Source organism: Sinocyclocheilus grahami, unplaced genomic scaffold, assembly GCF_001515645.1.
Source record: "Sinocyclocheilus grahami isolate Dianchi unplaced genomic scaffold, SAMN03320097.WGS_v1.1 scaffold1184.1, whole genome shotgun sequence".
Taxonomy (NCBI): domain Eukaryota; kingdom Metazoa; phylum Chordata; class Actinopteri; order Cypriniformes; family Cyprinidae; genus Sinocyclocheilus; species Sinocyclocheilus grahami.
Window position 1 is genome coordinate 76,837 of NW_015506363.1, and position 18,956 is coordinate 95,792.

The window sequence follows — 18,956 nt, forward strand, 5'->3', positions numbered from 1 at the left end:
AGAGATAGAGCGAAAGAGAGAGGGAGAGAGAATGACAGAGTGAGAGTGAGTCCACAAGAGCAATTAGCAGCTGAGTCCCAGTAAATACCCGAGTGTCTCCTCCTGTCTCATTCAGTCAATTAACACAGGCTGACTATTGCGCACACACATACACGCACACACACACACACACACACACGTTAGCCTCTCTTCGAACTGAAATAGGGCTGCAACTAATGATTATTTTGAAAGGTTAGGATGGTTAAGAGGTTGTTTTAGTGCTAACTAACAAAAAACAAGATAAAATATCTTTTGAAAATACATTTTACTGAGCCTTACTTAACTTCAACTTCAAAAGTCTCCATTTTCTCTATTTTTCATCATTCATTGTTTTTTTTTTAGATCAAACCACTGTTGATATTTCAGCCCTACTGAAAACAGTCTGTATTTTAATTGTGATATTTTTTTTATTGATACATTTCTGAATTTAATTGTGTAACTGTAAATATATAATCAACATATGTCTGGTTACAACTGCCATCTTGGATTTACTTTTTGCATTATGGTATTGCCTTATCCATGATCGATGAATGCCATTCTGCTGGAATTCGGACAAAAATAAGGTATGGGATGAGGCAGTTGCCTACCTTTTGTAACTTTCATGTCAGAAGTGTAATGCCTATGATGCCTTATACTGCTGCCTACTGAGACAGTTCCCTATTACACAAGAGTGTAGTGATGCCTGTAGTCATCACTGATATAGCGGAGTAAATAATTCAGCAGGACTGCAGGCACATGTGTAGCGAGACACCCCCCACCCCCTGCCCTTACAGCTTTCTTCTCTTTTATTCACTCCGGCACGGGCTCATCCATCAAACATCATCATCCTCCAGCAGCTCCTGTGAGTGTGGATCTGTCAGACACATTTATATTTTATGTGTCTTTACAGCATTAGCGCTAAATTACTGCACCAAACATCATCACAAGAGAATGTGTGTGTGAAGGAGAGGCAGACATCAGATCTATGGGTGTCTTTTCTTTCAGCTGAAACACACACACACGAGCAGATGGGCCTCACAATGACACACACCATCTGAGTCAAACTGGTATGCGTTAATGAGATGCTAATGATATTCAAATGTATTCAGTGCAATGCCTCTGTGCAAGCTGCTCTCAGAGGAAGCTGTGCCCATATATGGACTAGAGGTTCCAACACTTCCTGTCATGCTCTGAATGCCACTAAAATGAACAGATTTCACACTGCAGAGAAAGAGAGAGACTGTGTATGTGTGTGCGTGTGTGTGTCCGTGTGTGTGTCCGTGTGATTAATGTGTATCTCTGTTCTCTGAGGGTTCGTATATTATCCCACCTCTGCCTCACACTGACCGCACACACACACGCGCTTCTCAAGCTGCATTAGAACAGCATCAGCAGTTAATTAAACAGCCCATTTCACAGCTGGTGTGAGAGCAGAACTCAACACGCCTCAGTCCATATGCTGGCCAGCACACAAACACAAACGTGATTGTTTTTTGGTGCGCTCACATGGTCCATTCCGTAAAACAGTAGATATCCCGACCATTCTGAACGAACACACATCAGTTCTGTTCTTTCCACAGCAGGATCTCAATTGAGATGAAATCATGTAAGAGCCTAATTCTATGCGTTCTACATAGGCAGCAACTCCACACGCCATAATGCACAAGCGACCAAACTCACAATTGATTCCAGTAGAGTTTGGAAATGAGATACTGATACTGTAATGAAGCATAAAAATACACAGCACTTCTTTCTTCTGTGGAACACAAAAGAACATATTTTGAAAAATGTTTCTTCTTTTATGTAACGCGGAAGAAACGTGTACAGGCATGGCCAGGTAAATGATGAATAAAATGACATTTTAGGGTGCTCTCTTTGACATGTTATTTGAAGCCCCCCACAAGACAAAATATTCACTGATATGCTTTACTAGAAAAAAGTTGAATTTAGCTCAGTTTATCTTGCTTTGTCCACCATCCTTACTGGATGTTTTCACTGAGTCTGTCAAATTTTAGGACTGCCCTATTCCCAAGCAATACCCTATCTGAAGCTTGTGATGCCAACACTTACCTTTCTGAACAGCCTTCACAGGAGCATACCTATGACGCCATAAAATGTCACCAGTTTGTGGAACAGAGCCACCATCACTTATGTGAGTGTGACGATGTGTGTGTGTGTGTGTGTGTGTGTGCATGTGCGTGTGTATTTATGCAGCCGGTTTCTCCAGATGGAGGGCCACAAAAAACAGGGTACACCCTACCCCCCAGGGCCACGCCTGCCACTCTCTCTTCTCAACCAGAAGTAGAGACTCACTCCTCCCCTCTACTCCGGTGTCTCTCTCTCTGCTGGATAAAAGATGAGCCCTTTAATATCCAAGTCCACATGGAGCAGTTAATCACACACACACCACACCTGCTGTGAGAGAGACAGACTGGCCATGTTCAGAAAGGAATACTTGTGTACTGCATACTGCAACTATTTTTTCCCAATAGTGTCTAGTATGCAACCATAAACATTTGACATTCATGTTGCATCCAATTATCTCGTACATAAATGGTTGACTAGCATTTGTAATCCAATACTGAGTATACAATAGTGTCATGTCATGCATTCATTTCTTATTCTTTCTTGAGGAAAGAACCTAACAGTAAAACGTTCAACTTTACTCCTGGATCTGCCCCTTTTCTGACTTCTGACTGTTAGTTATCTGTCAGTGTTGCGTAGATGGAACATGCATCTAGGACAGAATAAATAGGGTTAAATGGACCACCCCCTTATTATCATATTGGAGGAAATATAACTGTGAAATATAAATAACTATGAAAACAAATACAAGAATAAATAAATACATAAATAAATGCATAAATAAATAATTGTAAAATAAATGTAAATAAAAACATTTAAAAAAAATAAATTCAATAAATTATTATTATTACTAATTGAATGGATACATTAGTAAATTAATATTAATAATAAATAAAAAAAGAATTTAAATCTTTGGATACAACTCAGTTTTTTACTTGAGTGTTAATTAAATACATTTGATTAATTAACTGATTATTACATACACAAGTTACTGTTTTACAGCTAAATTAAAACTTAATTTTTTTGGTGTTTAAAAAAAATTATTATTAAATTTGTCACTAATTTACTTATTTAGGTACATACACAGTATATACACTTACATACATATTTATTTCACATAATTTAGATTTATTTATTTATTCATTCATTATATCAATCATATCAATTCATTCATTATTTTTGCAGGTTTATGTGCTCTTTAACAGGAAATCTCACTGCGGGAATGGCATGTTTAAGTACACACTCTGTTGCTTCAGCAACTGAAATAAATGAAAGTTCTGGGAAACGGGAAGTCAACCTACACTACCTACCATCATTCAGATCACTGTCGCGCACCCTTCTCACTGGACCAGTCTGTAAGCTCCTACAGCCCACCTACAGCTGTCTGGACTGGAGACAAATCAGACAGACACTGGGAAGAGGCGTTTCAAGAGCTGTTTTTAACAGCGAGAGTGACCTAATCATAATGTGCATCAACTATCTGTTTTTAAATGCCACCCACAGATGGGCTACAGATATACAGACTCAATGAGAAACAGAAGGCAAAGTTAACACAGGTGATGATACACAGCTAGCTGAGTGCTAGAGCTGTGCATCAGCAGTCTCCACATTGCAATTTTTTCTGACCAAGAAGCGCCCAACCGCTCACAAAGGAAGAAACAATATGGTCAACCAACCAGAGTTTGCATTTTATTTGACATTTAGGGGCATGCAAATGTGTAACTGGACATAACTCAACATAACTTAACATAAAGGTGTGTTAGGATATCTTGTTTAATCAAGGCTAAGTGTCAATCAAAACTTAAAAAAAAAACTTTTTTCATTCTTGATTCACTGTCAGGTACCTCACAAATTTGGTCAAATTCAGAGACTATTTGAAGCAGCTGAGAATGGTCACAATGCAAATTATGCACAGAACCAGTGTTCATTTTGACAGGCATTTTTGATTTAGTCTTAGTCTTTATCTTGAGATGAAAATACTTAATAGTCTTAGTCATTTGAGTCATTTGAGTCTTTCATAGTTTTAGTCGATGAAAAGTCATTGCATTTTTGTCAACTTTTAGTCATTACTTTTAGTCAAACTGCAGTTACCAACATTTATTTTGGTAGGCATTTTATATGTAGTTTTCAAACAAAAAGAGTAATTAATTCTTCTCTCTTTAGACCAAATCAATTAAGCTTATGAGAAATTTCAATCAAGCATTGAACTTGGAAAAACTTGAATAAATTATGACAATTTTCATTTTTGGGTGAACTATCCCTTTAACAGTAGTGAAAAGGGAGCAACTATAAAAATAATAGTTGTTCATATATAATATAGATAATATATATAATTTATGAAAAAGAAGCACAATAAGACAAATACGAAAGAGATACAAATTAAACTCATTTTTCAGATACAGTAGGTTTAATTAACATGTGTACATTTATTTAACATCTTTTGTTGGTTAACATTAATGACACGGATAGGTACTTAATTAATGCTGCCCCTTTAAGACAGAAGGCATGCATGTAATACTGACACACGTTCAGTTTTCACCCACCTGTTTACGTTCACTTAATCCATAACCGACTGTATTTATGTGAGATACTCTACACGATAGACATTTGGACTGCTGTGTGTGTATCTGAGCACTGAGAACTGTTCGCACGCTGTATATGAGAAATGAAGAAGAGGAGCGTGCGTGAGAGAGAGCACTGCTATCAGCGCGATTCCACCTATCCTTTAGGTTAATTGACAACAAATTGTGACTCCCGGGAAAAACGGGACGACTGGTCACCTTATCCCTACCCCTTTGGGTGCAGACTGCAGAGGCCATTGTTTTAGATCGCTAGTTCGCGTTTTGGTAGTCTATCCATCCACTGCGGCTGCCATACTGAGACTGCAAACGCCCCTTATCCGATTGCAATCCAATGACAGGGATGCACATTTTGAAGGACAAGACAGTAGCCTATAGGATGTATTTTGAATGTCCGGTAGTCCTCAAATAACATTATAGTGTAAATCCAGCATTTTACACACAACATATTAGGATACATACAATTTAAGTCTAGAGATGTTGTGTGGGTTCACAACATCTCTGGACATCTTCACAGCAGGGTGCTGGAGCCATTCACACAAAAGTGTTCTCTATATTGAGAGCTCTTCCTGGGTCTGCTGGAGAGCACACACTAGGGGACAAGCAGGAGAAGACAGGAAACATGTGGTATTCTGGCAGACTGTTAAAGACTGCTTCCCTGCTGAGACGCTGTCTACAAACACAGCCGAGCACCATGTAGAGAATGTGTGTGTGTACTGTGTACCTTACTACCTTCCTCAGGCTACATACACAAATACCATCCATGTGTACACAGACACATGATGAACGTATCTGTAGAAAATGCCAGTCTCTGTCGGCACACAGTAATGCAGCAGGATCTGGTCCAAACTGGTTACTTCCTTTCTGAAAGGGATAGTTCACCCAAAAATTGTAATTCTGTTATCATTTACCCATTTCAAGTTGTTCCAAATCTGTATGAATATCTTTCTTCTGTTGAACACAAAAGACAAAATTTTGAAGAATGTTGGTAAACAAACAGTTGACGGTAGCCATTGACGTCCATATTATTTTTTTCCATACTATGGCCATCAGTGGCTACCATCAACTGTTTGGTGACTTGAGGGTGAGTAAATGATGACAGAATTTTCATTTTTTGGATACTTTGGATATTACTGTGTGCCCACAGAGAGTGGCGTTTTCTACAGATATGTTCATATTGTGTCTGTGCACAAAAAAGCAGGATGGAGATGGAGGGCCCAGCAGACAGCATTTATAACCTTGATCATCTTCAATAAAAAGCAACAAAAATGGCAAACACAGATGATCTAATTCAAATGAGAGAACTGTGATTCAAATATGAAAGAACTCATCTCTCCAAGGGATTAAAAAAAAGCAATGTAAAACCTGAGTTAAAAACAAAATACAAAAGTTATTATTATAACCGTGGTTCTCAACCCTGTTCCTGCACTGCACATTTTGAACGTCTCTATTGTCTTTTGAGACACACATTTCAGGTATTAAGAGTCTGATCACTTGAATCAAGTGTGTTTGATTAGGGAGGCATACAATGGCTGTGTCTGAAAACTTGCTGCCCTATCAGGTAATGACTTTAGCGTACCTCCTGAAAATGTATTCGGACATACTTCTGAGACAGCATAATAGTTTAATGATCTAGTTTAACAAAATAGAGAAAACTCTGGAGATAATTAAGTCAATATTAAATTACTACAGTACTAATGTCTAGCTAGAAATGACATCGAAAGTGGAAAAAAGTTCATCAAAAACATTTACAGCCAACCAAAACTTTTAGATGCATCTTTGTTTTTTTAGCTCAACTGTTACGGAATCGAATGCACAGGATTGTGGGATATCATAGGCAGCAATGGATACATATATACCTCCTTAAAAAATCGATCAGATGAAGGTATCTCAGCAGACATGATGTGTCGTGATCACTGGATTCGGACGTGCCTTGTTGCCTTCCTACCTATGTATGCTGCCTGTGGAGGCAGCATTTTTTAGCTTTTGGGCACAGCCAAGATGTGTAGTGTTATGAGTGGGGGTCTACAGGAACCAGGTTGAGAAGCACTGTTATAAAATATATAATATACAATATTACTCAACAACCAAACTACTTTTAATGCTCACATAACTAACATAAAGTAGCCTGCTCAGATTTTTTTCCAAACATGTTAATACGTAGTATTAGACGCAGCAGAATTTTAATTTTCAGCTCAGTAAACACAGCTCTTTCACCCAATCTCCATGAGGCCCAGAAGCCAACAGCACTGGATCATGACCCAAGCCATGAACTACTGACCCTGTTGAGATGATGCCATAGTAAACACTGTGGTCTAGCACAAGTGGGCCACTAAACATGACCAAGACGTGCAGGAAAACAGACTTCATTCAATCCAGTTTGAATTCCACTAAAGGGTCATTTTCATAGCAATAAGGGGACGACACCCAGGGTACATCTGTGTCCTTGGAGCACTGACACATGAGTCAGGGATCAAATGTCAGGGGGTCACAGCTTACCTCTGGGTTCCTCTGCCTGCTTGGCCAGCTTGCGCAGGGCGGCGGCAAATCCTGAGTGGGTGGACTGAGATGCAGGACTGCCATTGGGCACAATAGAACCGTTGAGGGGAGACGGGGTGAGGGGACTGACTGTCGCCGTGGTGCGGGTAGCCGTGGAAATCATGCCTAACGATGGTGACTTTGACTCATGGCTCATGCCTGAAGGAGACAGAGAAGCAGAGTGAGATATTAAAAGCAAAAAACAGGAAATACATGGACCCTGCACTGATGGGTTGACTCACTGAGAAGAGGACGTAAAAAGCCTGACACATAAAAACACTGTCTGACCCTAACAGCTGCAGGACAGAGGTGAAGAAGAAGAGGTCAAAGATTATGCCCAAGATCAGCTTGTCTGTCTGCCAGGATTCACACACATACACACACACACGCACAAGCACACGCGCGCACACACACACTCTAAAAGTATATGTACCAAAACATAAAAACATGAACAGATTAAACATGCTTTGTTTAATTTACACTGATTAAATACAGAATCACAAAAAAATAAATCCATACGCAGAAGTGATGGGTTAAATCTGGACTAAGAATAGAGGAACACAGGCCTGGAAAAATGCATGTTAGCATCTCAACTACCAGATCGAGAGAAAGAGACAAGACTTGTGGTGCTCAATCAGGCCCTGTTCTGGCCAGGCATCAATGAAAGCCCAGAGTAATTAGGCTGGTTTTGGGGTCACCTGATATCAATCAGACGTGTTTTACAGAAATTGCAAAGGAGAATTTGAAAAATTGGAGAAAAAGGATGCAAAATGCAGCAATTTACTCAAATATATATTCTGTGTGTGTTTAGAAAGAATAAGCTGTGCTCTGTTCTATCTGCTATCTACTACATATACTCAAGTATACGTGATGCACTACACATACTCCATCTCCAAAACTGTTCTGAGAGTTCACCAAGCATTTCAATATTCCATCTGGAAAGAAATGCTTCTTTAAAAAATACACTCAGTTTTCTGCCAAAATAAAAGCTTATTTAATTGAAAAGAAATGGACAGACATGTATTACTATTGCAGAGTAAAATGTAACAATTTAAAATTTAATGTTTTGATATTATCATAAAAATTTTAAAAAACAACTACAGGGGCCTAGACAATCATCTAATATGTAGCCTATTCAAGCTCACTAATTGACTAGGTGCCTATCACGACCCTGAAAAACAGCCAACAACAAACAGAGCTCCAGACTGCACCTAAAACGGTCACATTTGCAACCAAAAATATTTATTTTCGAGTGATATTTTTGCTGAGATTGTCAAATTGTTATAATTAATATTACTAATGTTATGATTTAAAACAATTTCCTGCTTGTTTTACTATCACATCTTTTATATGTTGACGTAATAAACTGAGAAGATGTGCATCAAAGTTTAAGTGGAAAAAAGACTTTCAAACAGTCCTCATCCCTGCCGAATGCCAGCGTTGACTCCAAGTTTGTTTGTGGGCAGGATCTGCAGTAACAATCAGTGCCTCACTAATCTTTTTCTTTCATGGCAGTAGAAACATAGGCCAGTTCTTAGAGCCAATCACAGATCCACCATCATTTCAGTACAAACAGGGGTGCGAGAGACAGACAGACAGACAGATAGAGGAGCTCTCTGAAGACCCGTTCACCCACTGCACTACACACAAACCACTCAGAGCAATTAATAATGAAACAAACCACAGCTGCACTGAAACGCTGATCCTCAGACTGACCCTTCACACAGTGCAGATGCACAGCACTACTGTGTTCACATTCCAGCTCACAGATGCATGATGGGAGTCGCAAACCAGGGCTCGCAAAATTTCAGAATCCCTGTTAGCCCTTCGGGGAGGTACTCTTCAGATTTTGGTAGCCCGAAAATGTATTTAACTAGCCCAAATAAAAAAAGATTTTTTTTTTAAATATAGAAAATCAGATAGAAAATCAGATAGGAGTTTAAATGTCAATCAAAAATATTTTCAATACACAAATATCAACAAATATGAAGGAAGGAATTTTATTTAACTATTTATAGGGTATCTGCAGAATTAAAAACAATTATAATTTAAGGCAATTTTTATGACCCATTTTAAGAGCTGCAATAGTAAAATGAACACTGTATGAGTGGGGTTGGACAATGTCTATAGTAACATGCAGTATTGGGCCATAAAATTACATTATTTACAGTTCAGATACAGCTTTTCACAAAAACAAAAATCTTATACGATAGCATTTCAGCCTTTAGACCATTTTTATGAAAAGGGATAAATCAAGCATAAAAAATTATGTCTTAATTGTTTAGATTTTTAGAAGGCACATTAACTTCTTCCTCATTTACAACTCTGTGTTTGCTGCGTAAAAACATGAGTTGACATTTGCATTGATCTGACCATAAACAGCAAGAAAGGCTTATTGGAAATGCAAATTCATTCTCTGCCACGATGTGGTGCTTCAGGAGCGCTGAAATATTGCGCTTTCCCCAGTAACGGCTGTACACAAAGCAGCTCCGCGCTCATAAACGCTGCTTTATCAGGAATTATAGGTCAAATGAAATTAAAATGCCAACGACACGTTTCTGAGGACAGTCCGTTGCCTTCAGATACATTCAAATAAAGACATCCACGCCGCGTCTTGATTTGAAACGTGCAGCGCTCATATTTATTCAATGACATCATTGCCTTTTGAAGTTTAATCCAGCCGTATCGCGACGCTTGTCTTTCCGTCCCTAACTGCAAGACCTCTTGAAATTATAATTAAGACATTTATTATACCATTTAATGTATTTAAAACTTTTTATGGCCTTAAGTTTGATACAACTCACTTTAGGATTTTTTAAGGACCCGTGGGAGATTTGCATTTAAAGGGGTCATATGATGCGATTTAAATTTTTCCTTTCTCTTTGGAGTGTTACAAGCTCTTGGTGCATAAAGAAGATCTGTAAAGTTGCAAAGACTAAAGTCTCAAATCCAAAGAGATATTCTTTATAAAAGTTCAGAGTCAGCCATACCTCCGGCTGGTTCTAACACTTCCCCACATATCCGCATCACTATGTAGGAAGATTTGCATAACGCCGCCCAAATGTTCACGCAAAGAAAGAAGGCGTAACTTTTAGCCTCACTGTAGTTTTGTTGACGCTGCAGCCATGTCGTGAAGACGCTGTGTGCTTCGTTGTGAAAGCGAAACTACTTTGTTTGGTCTTCCAAAAGAGGACGAGATCTGCTTCGTCATGCCTAGAGCTGATCTGTGCTGGTCGCTGAGGAAATACATCAACTTTCACTGTGGACAAAGCCGAATCCAGCCCGGGGTCCGTTACATGTGGTTGCTGCTCATTCGTCGGATCCACCGGGCGCGCCGTTCTCGACCCCGCCGCCTCAGCTCACTCTATCCCGGCCTCAGCGCACGCTAAGCCGGAGCTTCCCCTCACGCTAGGCCGCTGTGTTTTTCGTTGTGAAAGCGAAACTACTTTGTTTGTCCTTCCAAAAGAGGACGATATCCGCTTCGTCATGCCTGGAGCTGATCCGTGCTATGGGTTTTAATGTTTTTGTCTCGTTGCTCCGGCCGGGACACGGCATCAACAGTATGGTGAGAAGCGTAACATTTCCGTCTCACGCTTGAGGTATTCGGCCAATCACAACGCATTGGATAACTGGCCAATCACAGCACACCTCGCTTTTTCAGACCGATGAGCTTTGTAAAAATCGACGCGTTTCAAAAAGGGAGGGCATAGAGGAGAAACAATAATGTACAGTATGTAGAAAATAATGTGTTTTTTTAACTTGAAACCGCATAAACACATTTCATTACACCAAATAATGTTCTTTTTAGCAGCGTTATATGACCCCTTTAAGATAGCCCGTCGGGCAGAGCGGTGATACATTTTGGTAGCCCGACTGGAAAACACAATAGCCCTGGGACGTCGGGCTAGCGATTTTGCGAGCCCTGCAAACACAGTATCACACAATCACAACACCTCTAAATTAACGTCAAGCACACTGTCTCCGTTTACTTCCTTAGTTCACAAACTGTCGCTCTTTCAGAAAAAAAAAACGTTTGGAGCTTATCTAACAAAGCAACACACACACACACAATCCCTTTTCGTCAAGTGAAACGTTCAGTGTAGCAGCTGCTGCAATGTCACATGACCCTCCTCCTCTCCACCCATAATTCCTCTGCCTCTCTGAGATAACACAGAAAGAGAGACAGGGGAGGGGGATACCCTGTCTTTCTCTCCCTCTTTCTGTGTGTTCATGAAGATCCTGATCCAGAGGTGGTGGCACGTTCTGACATGCTCTTCCACCACAACAATCTCCTTCCCCCATGTCTCGCTCTCTCAAAGGCACATCTGTGCTCCACCCCTACATAAACTGCAAGACAGATGAGAACAAGCACTAATGGGCAGTTCACACCAGCAATACTTTTTTTTTCTTTACCACTACTAGCCATTTAATCAAAAACTAAAACAAAAAAAGTGTGTACCCCTTCATTCTGGTTGTGACACTTTTGTGTTTTCATATAGGAAGGAGTTATAGGTGTTATTTGTTTTGAAGTGAAAGGAACAAAGCTATTATATTATTATGCTTATATCACACTTACTACCACACATGGGTGACAAGCTTTTGTCCTTAAGATGCTGTAACATGTAAAACTACTTGCACTACTGATTAAGCGTCTTGTTTGGAAATGGTCAAATCCATAGTAACTACTTGTTTAACTGAAACTTTGTAACAATTTCCCAAAAAAAAAAAACTAAAAAAATAGCTTACTTCCTAATTGCAAAATAAGGTGGATAAACACTACCTAACACCATTTCCAACAGCTAATACTGCTTACAGTAGATGATATATTATCATTATATCACAATTTTCCTACATAAATGTCATCAATCGATTTTACACCCATCATTTTAATGTAGGAGAGTGCCAACATATCTATCACATTTAGTAATGGATTATTGTTCATTTAAGCCAGAGTATGTGAGGGGAGCAGTGTAATTTTGAATGGAGGGAGGAGCAGATTTTTAAAAACTCAACTCTAAGAGCGCTCCACTACCGCTCTGCCACGAGTGCAATTCATGCCAACAGCCTGTAATATAACTGCATATTTAGCAATAATTCACATGATAAACATATTTAGCTAGCTTGATACAGATGGATCCACTCAAATCAGAAAGAATGTGAAGCTATGATGACAGCAATGGACATGAGCGGGAAGTTATAGTTCTCAAGGAATTTGTTTGTTCCTTCTAGATACTGAATATTTTCGAGTGAGAGAATGATTTAAACAGGTACAACACATTCACTCGCAATCGCTTTCTCAATAATGCTTCAAACAACGCAATCTTACAGTGCTACTTCATCGGTAGGCTATCCAATTTCGAATGAGCAGAAATCAGTAAGAAATGCAGCGATCCGTAGGTAATATAACTGATGAAAACGTACTGTTATTTTCATCTTAACAAACAAAATGTGCACCGCAAAAAACACCAATTATACCATTTAATGCTGACAACAACCATGTTATTTAGCTTGTAATGTGGTAGGAAAAAGTTTGCACACTAGTGCTCCAATAAGCCACTTTGAAACTCTTGTGTTATTTTATTTATTTATTTATTTTTCTTTTAATATACGTTATGAACAGAACTGTGATATTTCAAACATACTTAAATACTTCAGATGCGGAGCAAAGGTGTTTAAGATATCAGTGAGCGCGGAGTGGAGCGGGAGCGGAAAATGGTTAACCCGGAGTGGAGCTGGAGCGAAGTGATTATTGAATGCTCGGAACACGGAGGGAAAATTGTTGCCGCTCCACTCCGCTCACATATTCCGATTTAAACACAAGAATGACTGCAGCATGATACACTTTCATTCATAGTTATCACGATCAATCATAGTTATCACGATCAATTCCACTAAAACTGGAGCAAAGGTGTTTAAGATATCAGTGAGCGCGGAGTGGAGCGGGAGCGGAAAATGGTGAACCCGGAGTGGAGCTGGAGCGAAGTGATTATTGAATGCTCGGAACACGGAGGGAAAATTGTTGCCGCTCCACTCCGCTCCACTCCGCTCACATATTCCGATTTAAACACAAGAATGACTGCAGCATGATACACTTTCATTCATAGTTATCACGATCAATCATAGTTATCACGATCAATTCCACTAAAACCAGAGATGCAGAAACACAACTGATTTGCATAAAATCATGAGATGCAACCAGCCAACACAAAGGCAAGGTGTTTGTTTTAGGTGTGTGCAGGACATGAAGGGTTAAACAGAAGACTAGAAGTCATCACCGCAGGCCACAATGACTCAGTTCTCTTTCCTCCTGTTGATGCTCACAGATTTCTCACAGAGAGACAAAGAGAAAGAGGTAAGGGAGGAACTGATCTCAACTCAACAATGTGTCTCATTTTGCTGCACACATGCTCAAACAACTAAGTACCTCACACACAACACTTATGGGGCTTTCCCTTGGTAGTACCAATAAAGACTAGTATTGTTACTTTTTTTAAACTGTAGTATTGACTTGGTACTGAAGTACTTTTTACATCCTTATTTCCTTCATACCTAATAAATTATATAGGACTGGGTAAAAAATATCGATATCTCGATATTAATCGATTCTCTTTTTTACAGAACGATATCGATTCTTAAATCACAAGAATCGATTAGTCTAGTCTGTTTTCAGTTAATGGACGGAACATTGAAGGACACTTCCCATCCAATAAATAGCAATAAGCATTGTGCTTTGGTGCTTTTAATATGAAACAAAGTCCCAGGTTTCAATTTATGTCCATTGTATTGCAGTATTCAAACAATAAATGCCGTTTTGGCGCTGTTTAATGTGGAGTGACAGATCGCTGTAGTGCGAGGCGCACATGAACTGATCATCTCCTCCACGTTAATACCAGTTTCAGCACAAAATAATCATGACTAAACATCGGAAGGTAAGTTAAAAGAAAGAGTACAACTTTACAATCTGTATCCTGTCTCATGTAATCGCTCAATCAGTGTTTCAGCCGCGCAAAGACGTCAATATAAAGTCTTATAAACAATGTCACGTAACGTCACATTTACCTCAGAAAAACATATTCGTGACCATAAACTCATTAGTCAGCCAGAAAAATAAACTGTACAGAGGGGTATTTTGCTAAATATATGCACCATATAACATATTCATTATAATAGTTACTGTTCTTATGTTTAATTTATGTTTGAATAAATCCCATCAATTTTTTATGACAGCCACCATTTAAATTTTTATATTTAAAAAAAAAACGAGTTGAAGTTGAAATATTATTATGTAATTGTAACTTTATTATTTTAAAAACGTCATTGTGTAATTTTAACAGTTGTATGCTATAGCTTACAAATCAGTCAATTTTAACCTTCAATATTATAGTAATGTAGTACCAAATGACTCTCATGTATATTTTACAGCATTAGTTGAGAGATTTTTTTTCCTTGAGAAAATTGGGCAAGTACTGTACCTGATATATATCCAAAATAATCGATACTGAATTGAATCGAATCGAAATTAATTGGAAATCGAATTGAATCGAAAGCTTGTGATTAAGAATCGAATCGAATCGTGAAATTTGTGTCAAAACCCAGCCCTATAGGACAGTGGTTCTCAATTCCGCTCCCCCAACACTGCACATTTTAGATCTCTCCCTAATCAAATACACCTGATTCAGCTGATCAGCTCATTCATAAAGACTCCAAGACCTTAAATGGGTGTCAGATAAGACAGACATCAAAAATGTGCAGTGTTATACTCCAGGACCAGGATTGTGAACCACTGATGTAAAGCCCATTGAAATCAGTAAAATATGTTTGAATTATGAAATTATGATTTTAAAATGTCACAGTTTCAAAACCACTAATATTTTCCGTTATACCGTTCCTGCGGTATGCGCTGTTTTCATGTCTCCTTAAAGACTGAAAGTGTAGGAATCCCTCAGCTTGAGTGCAGTGTAGAGAGTAACACGACCCTCTTGTTGGTGGGAGTGTGGTCAGTCACGTGTGTGTAGGATGGCCAAACTTAAGGAGCTTCCCCTGGAACTCACTCGATCGGCAACCGGCCGTTTTTTGTCTTATTGCAAGCAACTCGTCTCTGTTCTGGACTTGCACAAACTGCATTGCAATGCAATCATTTTCCAAAATGTCATTTATGTGAAAATATGAAGTCTGTAAACGTCCGTTAACACAGGCCAGAGACGCTGAAGACGGACACAAAGAGAAAAATACTGTAGCAGGCAGATCACTCACTGTTCATGACGCACAAACTATTGGAAGAAAATCCTCAATATTGATTTTGGGGGTTTATATGATTGTGTTTCTTCAGAAAAGTTTACGTGGTATTTTCTTTTCATCTCTGTATAGTTCGTATTAAAGCAGTGTTTCAGCGCAGTGCTGCTTTGTTTACAACGGTAACCAAGGAAATGCTGTATCTGATGTTCCAGAAGCGCCTCCTGCTGTCAGAGAGTGAATCTGCATCTCATTCAGAGCTTCTGCCGTTTGCTTCGTTCAGGCATGTAGTATAATTTCACAAAGCTAGTCAGAACATTCTGTTTTTGCTTCAAATTGGGTTATTATTAAATCAAATTATGTATATGAAATTATATAACTAAATGATATGTATAACTAAAATTATAAAAAATATATAACTAAAATTAAATAACTAATTACAGAGTAGGTTAAATAAAGACATCAGTCTTTATTTCTCTTCTTTTTAGGAAACAAATCAAAGAAAAAATAAACAAATTCTACTGTTCCTAATAGTCGGTATGTTGCTCAAAAACAAAATATATTGTGTTCAGCGGTTTTTTTTTTTACCCAGTCATTTAAAAATAACACATTTTAGAGCTGTAACGACAATACCGTGATACAGTGAAACCGTGATATTTCAAATTAAAATGTAACAATTCCTTTTATTCTTTTGGCAAACAAAGTGCCTCACCACAGAGGATTCCTATTAAAATTATGGAAGAAAAAAATAAAGATATAATAATTTTATCATTATTATTAGGCTACTTTGAGGAGTACATTACACTGTACAATAGTAACACATTTCTGTCACAGTTTTTTGAAGTTAAACCAAATGTTATTTTGAAGGGCTCCCATGAAGACTTTTCTATATTATATGACAACAGTTTTTATCAAATAAAATGGTGAAATAGGCCTACTAGTGAAATGAACTCTCAGTGAAGCTCTGGAGATAAAGTTCCTCTGCTGATCCGCCGTAATGTGAACACTGTCGAGCCGCTGCCTTTTAGACACAATCACAGGCACAGGCCACAGCATAACAAAGCACACAAGGGCTCTAGTGAGCAGCCCACTTCTGACCTGACCATGCGTAAACACACACAGAGGCAATAATCCCGGTGGCTCCGTTATGCTGCAGCCTACTGCTGAGATAAGAGGTGTGCTGCCCTGGAGAGCGTTTAATCTTTAACCAGCAACAGATTTGCCTATCAGCTCATTAAAGCAGTCCAGATCTGCAGGACAGAGCTATCTACTGTCTTTCATCTGGAATTACCCATGTATGTGCGTGACTCATACTAACATGGCCCTTGGGGAGAATGTGTGAGGAATACACACAGACATACAAACACATGCTTGACCCTGAATGACTGGTTTTATCACTGTACACTCTTAAAAATAAAGGTGCTTCAAAAGGTTCTTCAAGCGATGCCATAGAAGAACCATTTTTGGTTCCACAAAGAACCATTCAGTCAAAAGTTCTTTAAAGAACCATCTCTTTCTTACCTTTTTATAATCTGAAGAACCTTCTTTCGCCACAAAGAACCTTTTGTGAAACAGAAAGGTTCTTCAGATGTTAAAGGTTCTTTATGGAACAATTTAGACAAAAAGGTTCTTCTATGGGATCGTGAAGCACCTTTATTTTTAAGAGTGTAGTCTGAAAAGATGAGATGGCACACAGTTCCCCACACATACACACACACACTCTGCTCATATGCTGACCGACACATGAGATAATTTCACAACATTCATCTTTATTTACAATACCTGTTAGTGCAGGAGTCTCTTTTTCAGGCCTAGGACATTTTGGTGGATAGAGAGACAGAGTACGCGGCAAACTGTACAAAAGACTTTAGCCTACAATAACATGCAAATAGTACCACATTGATGTACACCTCATAAGAAAGTACGTAAATACATTGCAGAAACTGTAAAATGTACTAGATGTCCTGTGCTAGTTTGCCCAATTATCAAATTAAACCTGTGATGAATGAGAAGCACATTATGATCAGAAGATAAAGAGTTGAATTATGAGTAATGTGACAATTCTGAAAAGTCACTCATGCTTTCTGGTATCGCCAGATATGTGACTGATAAATGCTACCGGAGAGAATGAAATACATGAGCTACTTTAGCCTTGCAGCTTTACACACAGATACACACACACCATATGACATTCAGCGGATCTGGCAGCTGGCTGTGGCACTTCCAGGTGGTTCATAATGAAGCCTTTCTCCTGTGTGTGTGTGTGTGTCTCCCGTGTACACAGCCTATTATAAACAGCAATTGCAGAACAACAGTGTGTGAGCACTGCAGGGAGTGAGGAATTCTGCCTTTTTATGTATTGTGTGGGTGTAGAGGATTTTGGGCCACCACTGTTGTAGCCCCTAAGGGTTTCCTGTCAGCTGAGGACAGCAGACTAGTGTAGGCATTACGAAGACTGAGCCGTAAGTGACACGGTGACGTTAAACTCTTCCAACCTGCCCCGCTGTTTCACCCCAGTGACCCCACCGCATGACCCTCAAGCCCTCCAACACACTTACACACCAAGACATGATGGTCACAGACCTGGACAACACACATAGAGTGAGTGCTATGTTGTATGAACCTCAGGCTGATAAGACAAGGTCCGGGCATGTGTGTGTCTTATCTCAGGCTTCAGTGCCACACTCGCTGCGTTTGTTTAGCCGTGTCTTATCGCCACCAGAGGGATTACAGCAGCTACTGTCACACACTGCTGCTGTGTTCTCAACACTTGCATCTGGGGCCAAAACTGCTTTTATATAACTAATATCACACAGACACACCAGCTCAAATCCACTGAGTCGTCCATAGGCCTGGGCGAATAAACGGTAAGGATATTTATCGACGGTACACCTTCTTCGATAACGATATAAAAAATGTTCGATATAGTGCACGATATAGATACATGATGCTGTTTTGTTCATAATTGTTTATGCAATTTACTAAATTATATTTGATTTATATGAGTTAATTTAGACGTAATGCACGTTTTTTTTTATACAGTTATTTCCTTGCATTGCCAATTTAAATGTGCTGCATTATTTTGCTCATTGCGCCCTCGTGTGGCCTCGGGAGACAAGCCAAAAGTTTCCTTAAGACCTATTAATCTGCATATAAAACATTAGAAATTGACTGTTTGACTGTTAAAACTAAAAATATTTGATGCTTGTCTCAATAAATTGGGTTAATTTAACAATACAGTGGTTAAATGTAAAAAAAAAAAATTTCTAGTCAATAATTATCGATACCGAAAGATATGAAACATTATATCGTTGATAGATTTATTTTGCTATATCGCCCAGCCCTAGTCGTCCATCCAGTGTCCCCTGAAAACTAATGACAACCAAAAGACCCCACAATTTAACAACATTAAATCTGTTTACTTTCTAAATAAATGTCTCTTCCTATTTGTTATATATATATATATATATATATATATATATATATATATATATATATATATAT

General features: G+C 38.8%; 1 protein-coding gene across 2 annotated transcripts in view; it reads right to left on the reverse strand.

Annotated features, from left to right (window-relative positions):
* The window catches only part of gse1b (Gse1 coiled-coil protein b), a 264,508-nt gene that overhangs the window by 30,518 nt on the left and 215,034 nt on the right, over window positions 1-18,956 (reverse strand). For both annotated transcript variants that reach the window (XM_016253464.1, XM_016253465.1), the window contains one exon: window positions 7,182-7,379. In XM_016253464.1, the coding sequence (XP_016108950.1) occupies window positions 7,182-7,379 (198 nt within the window). The remainder of the gene's footprint in view (window positions 1-7,181; window positions 7,380-18,956) is intronic.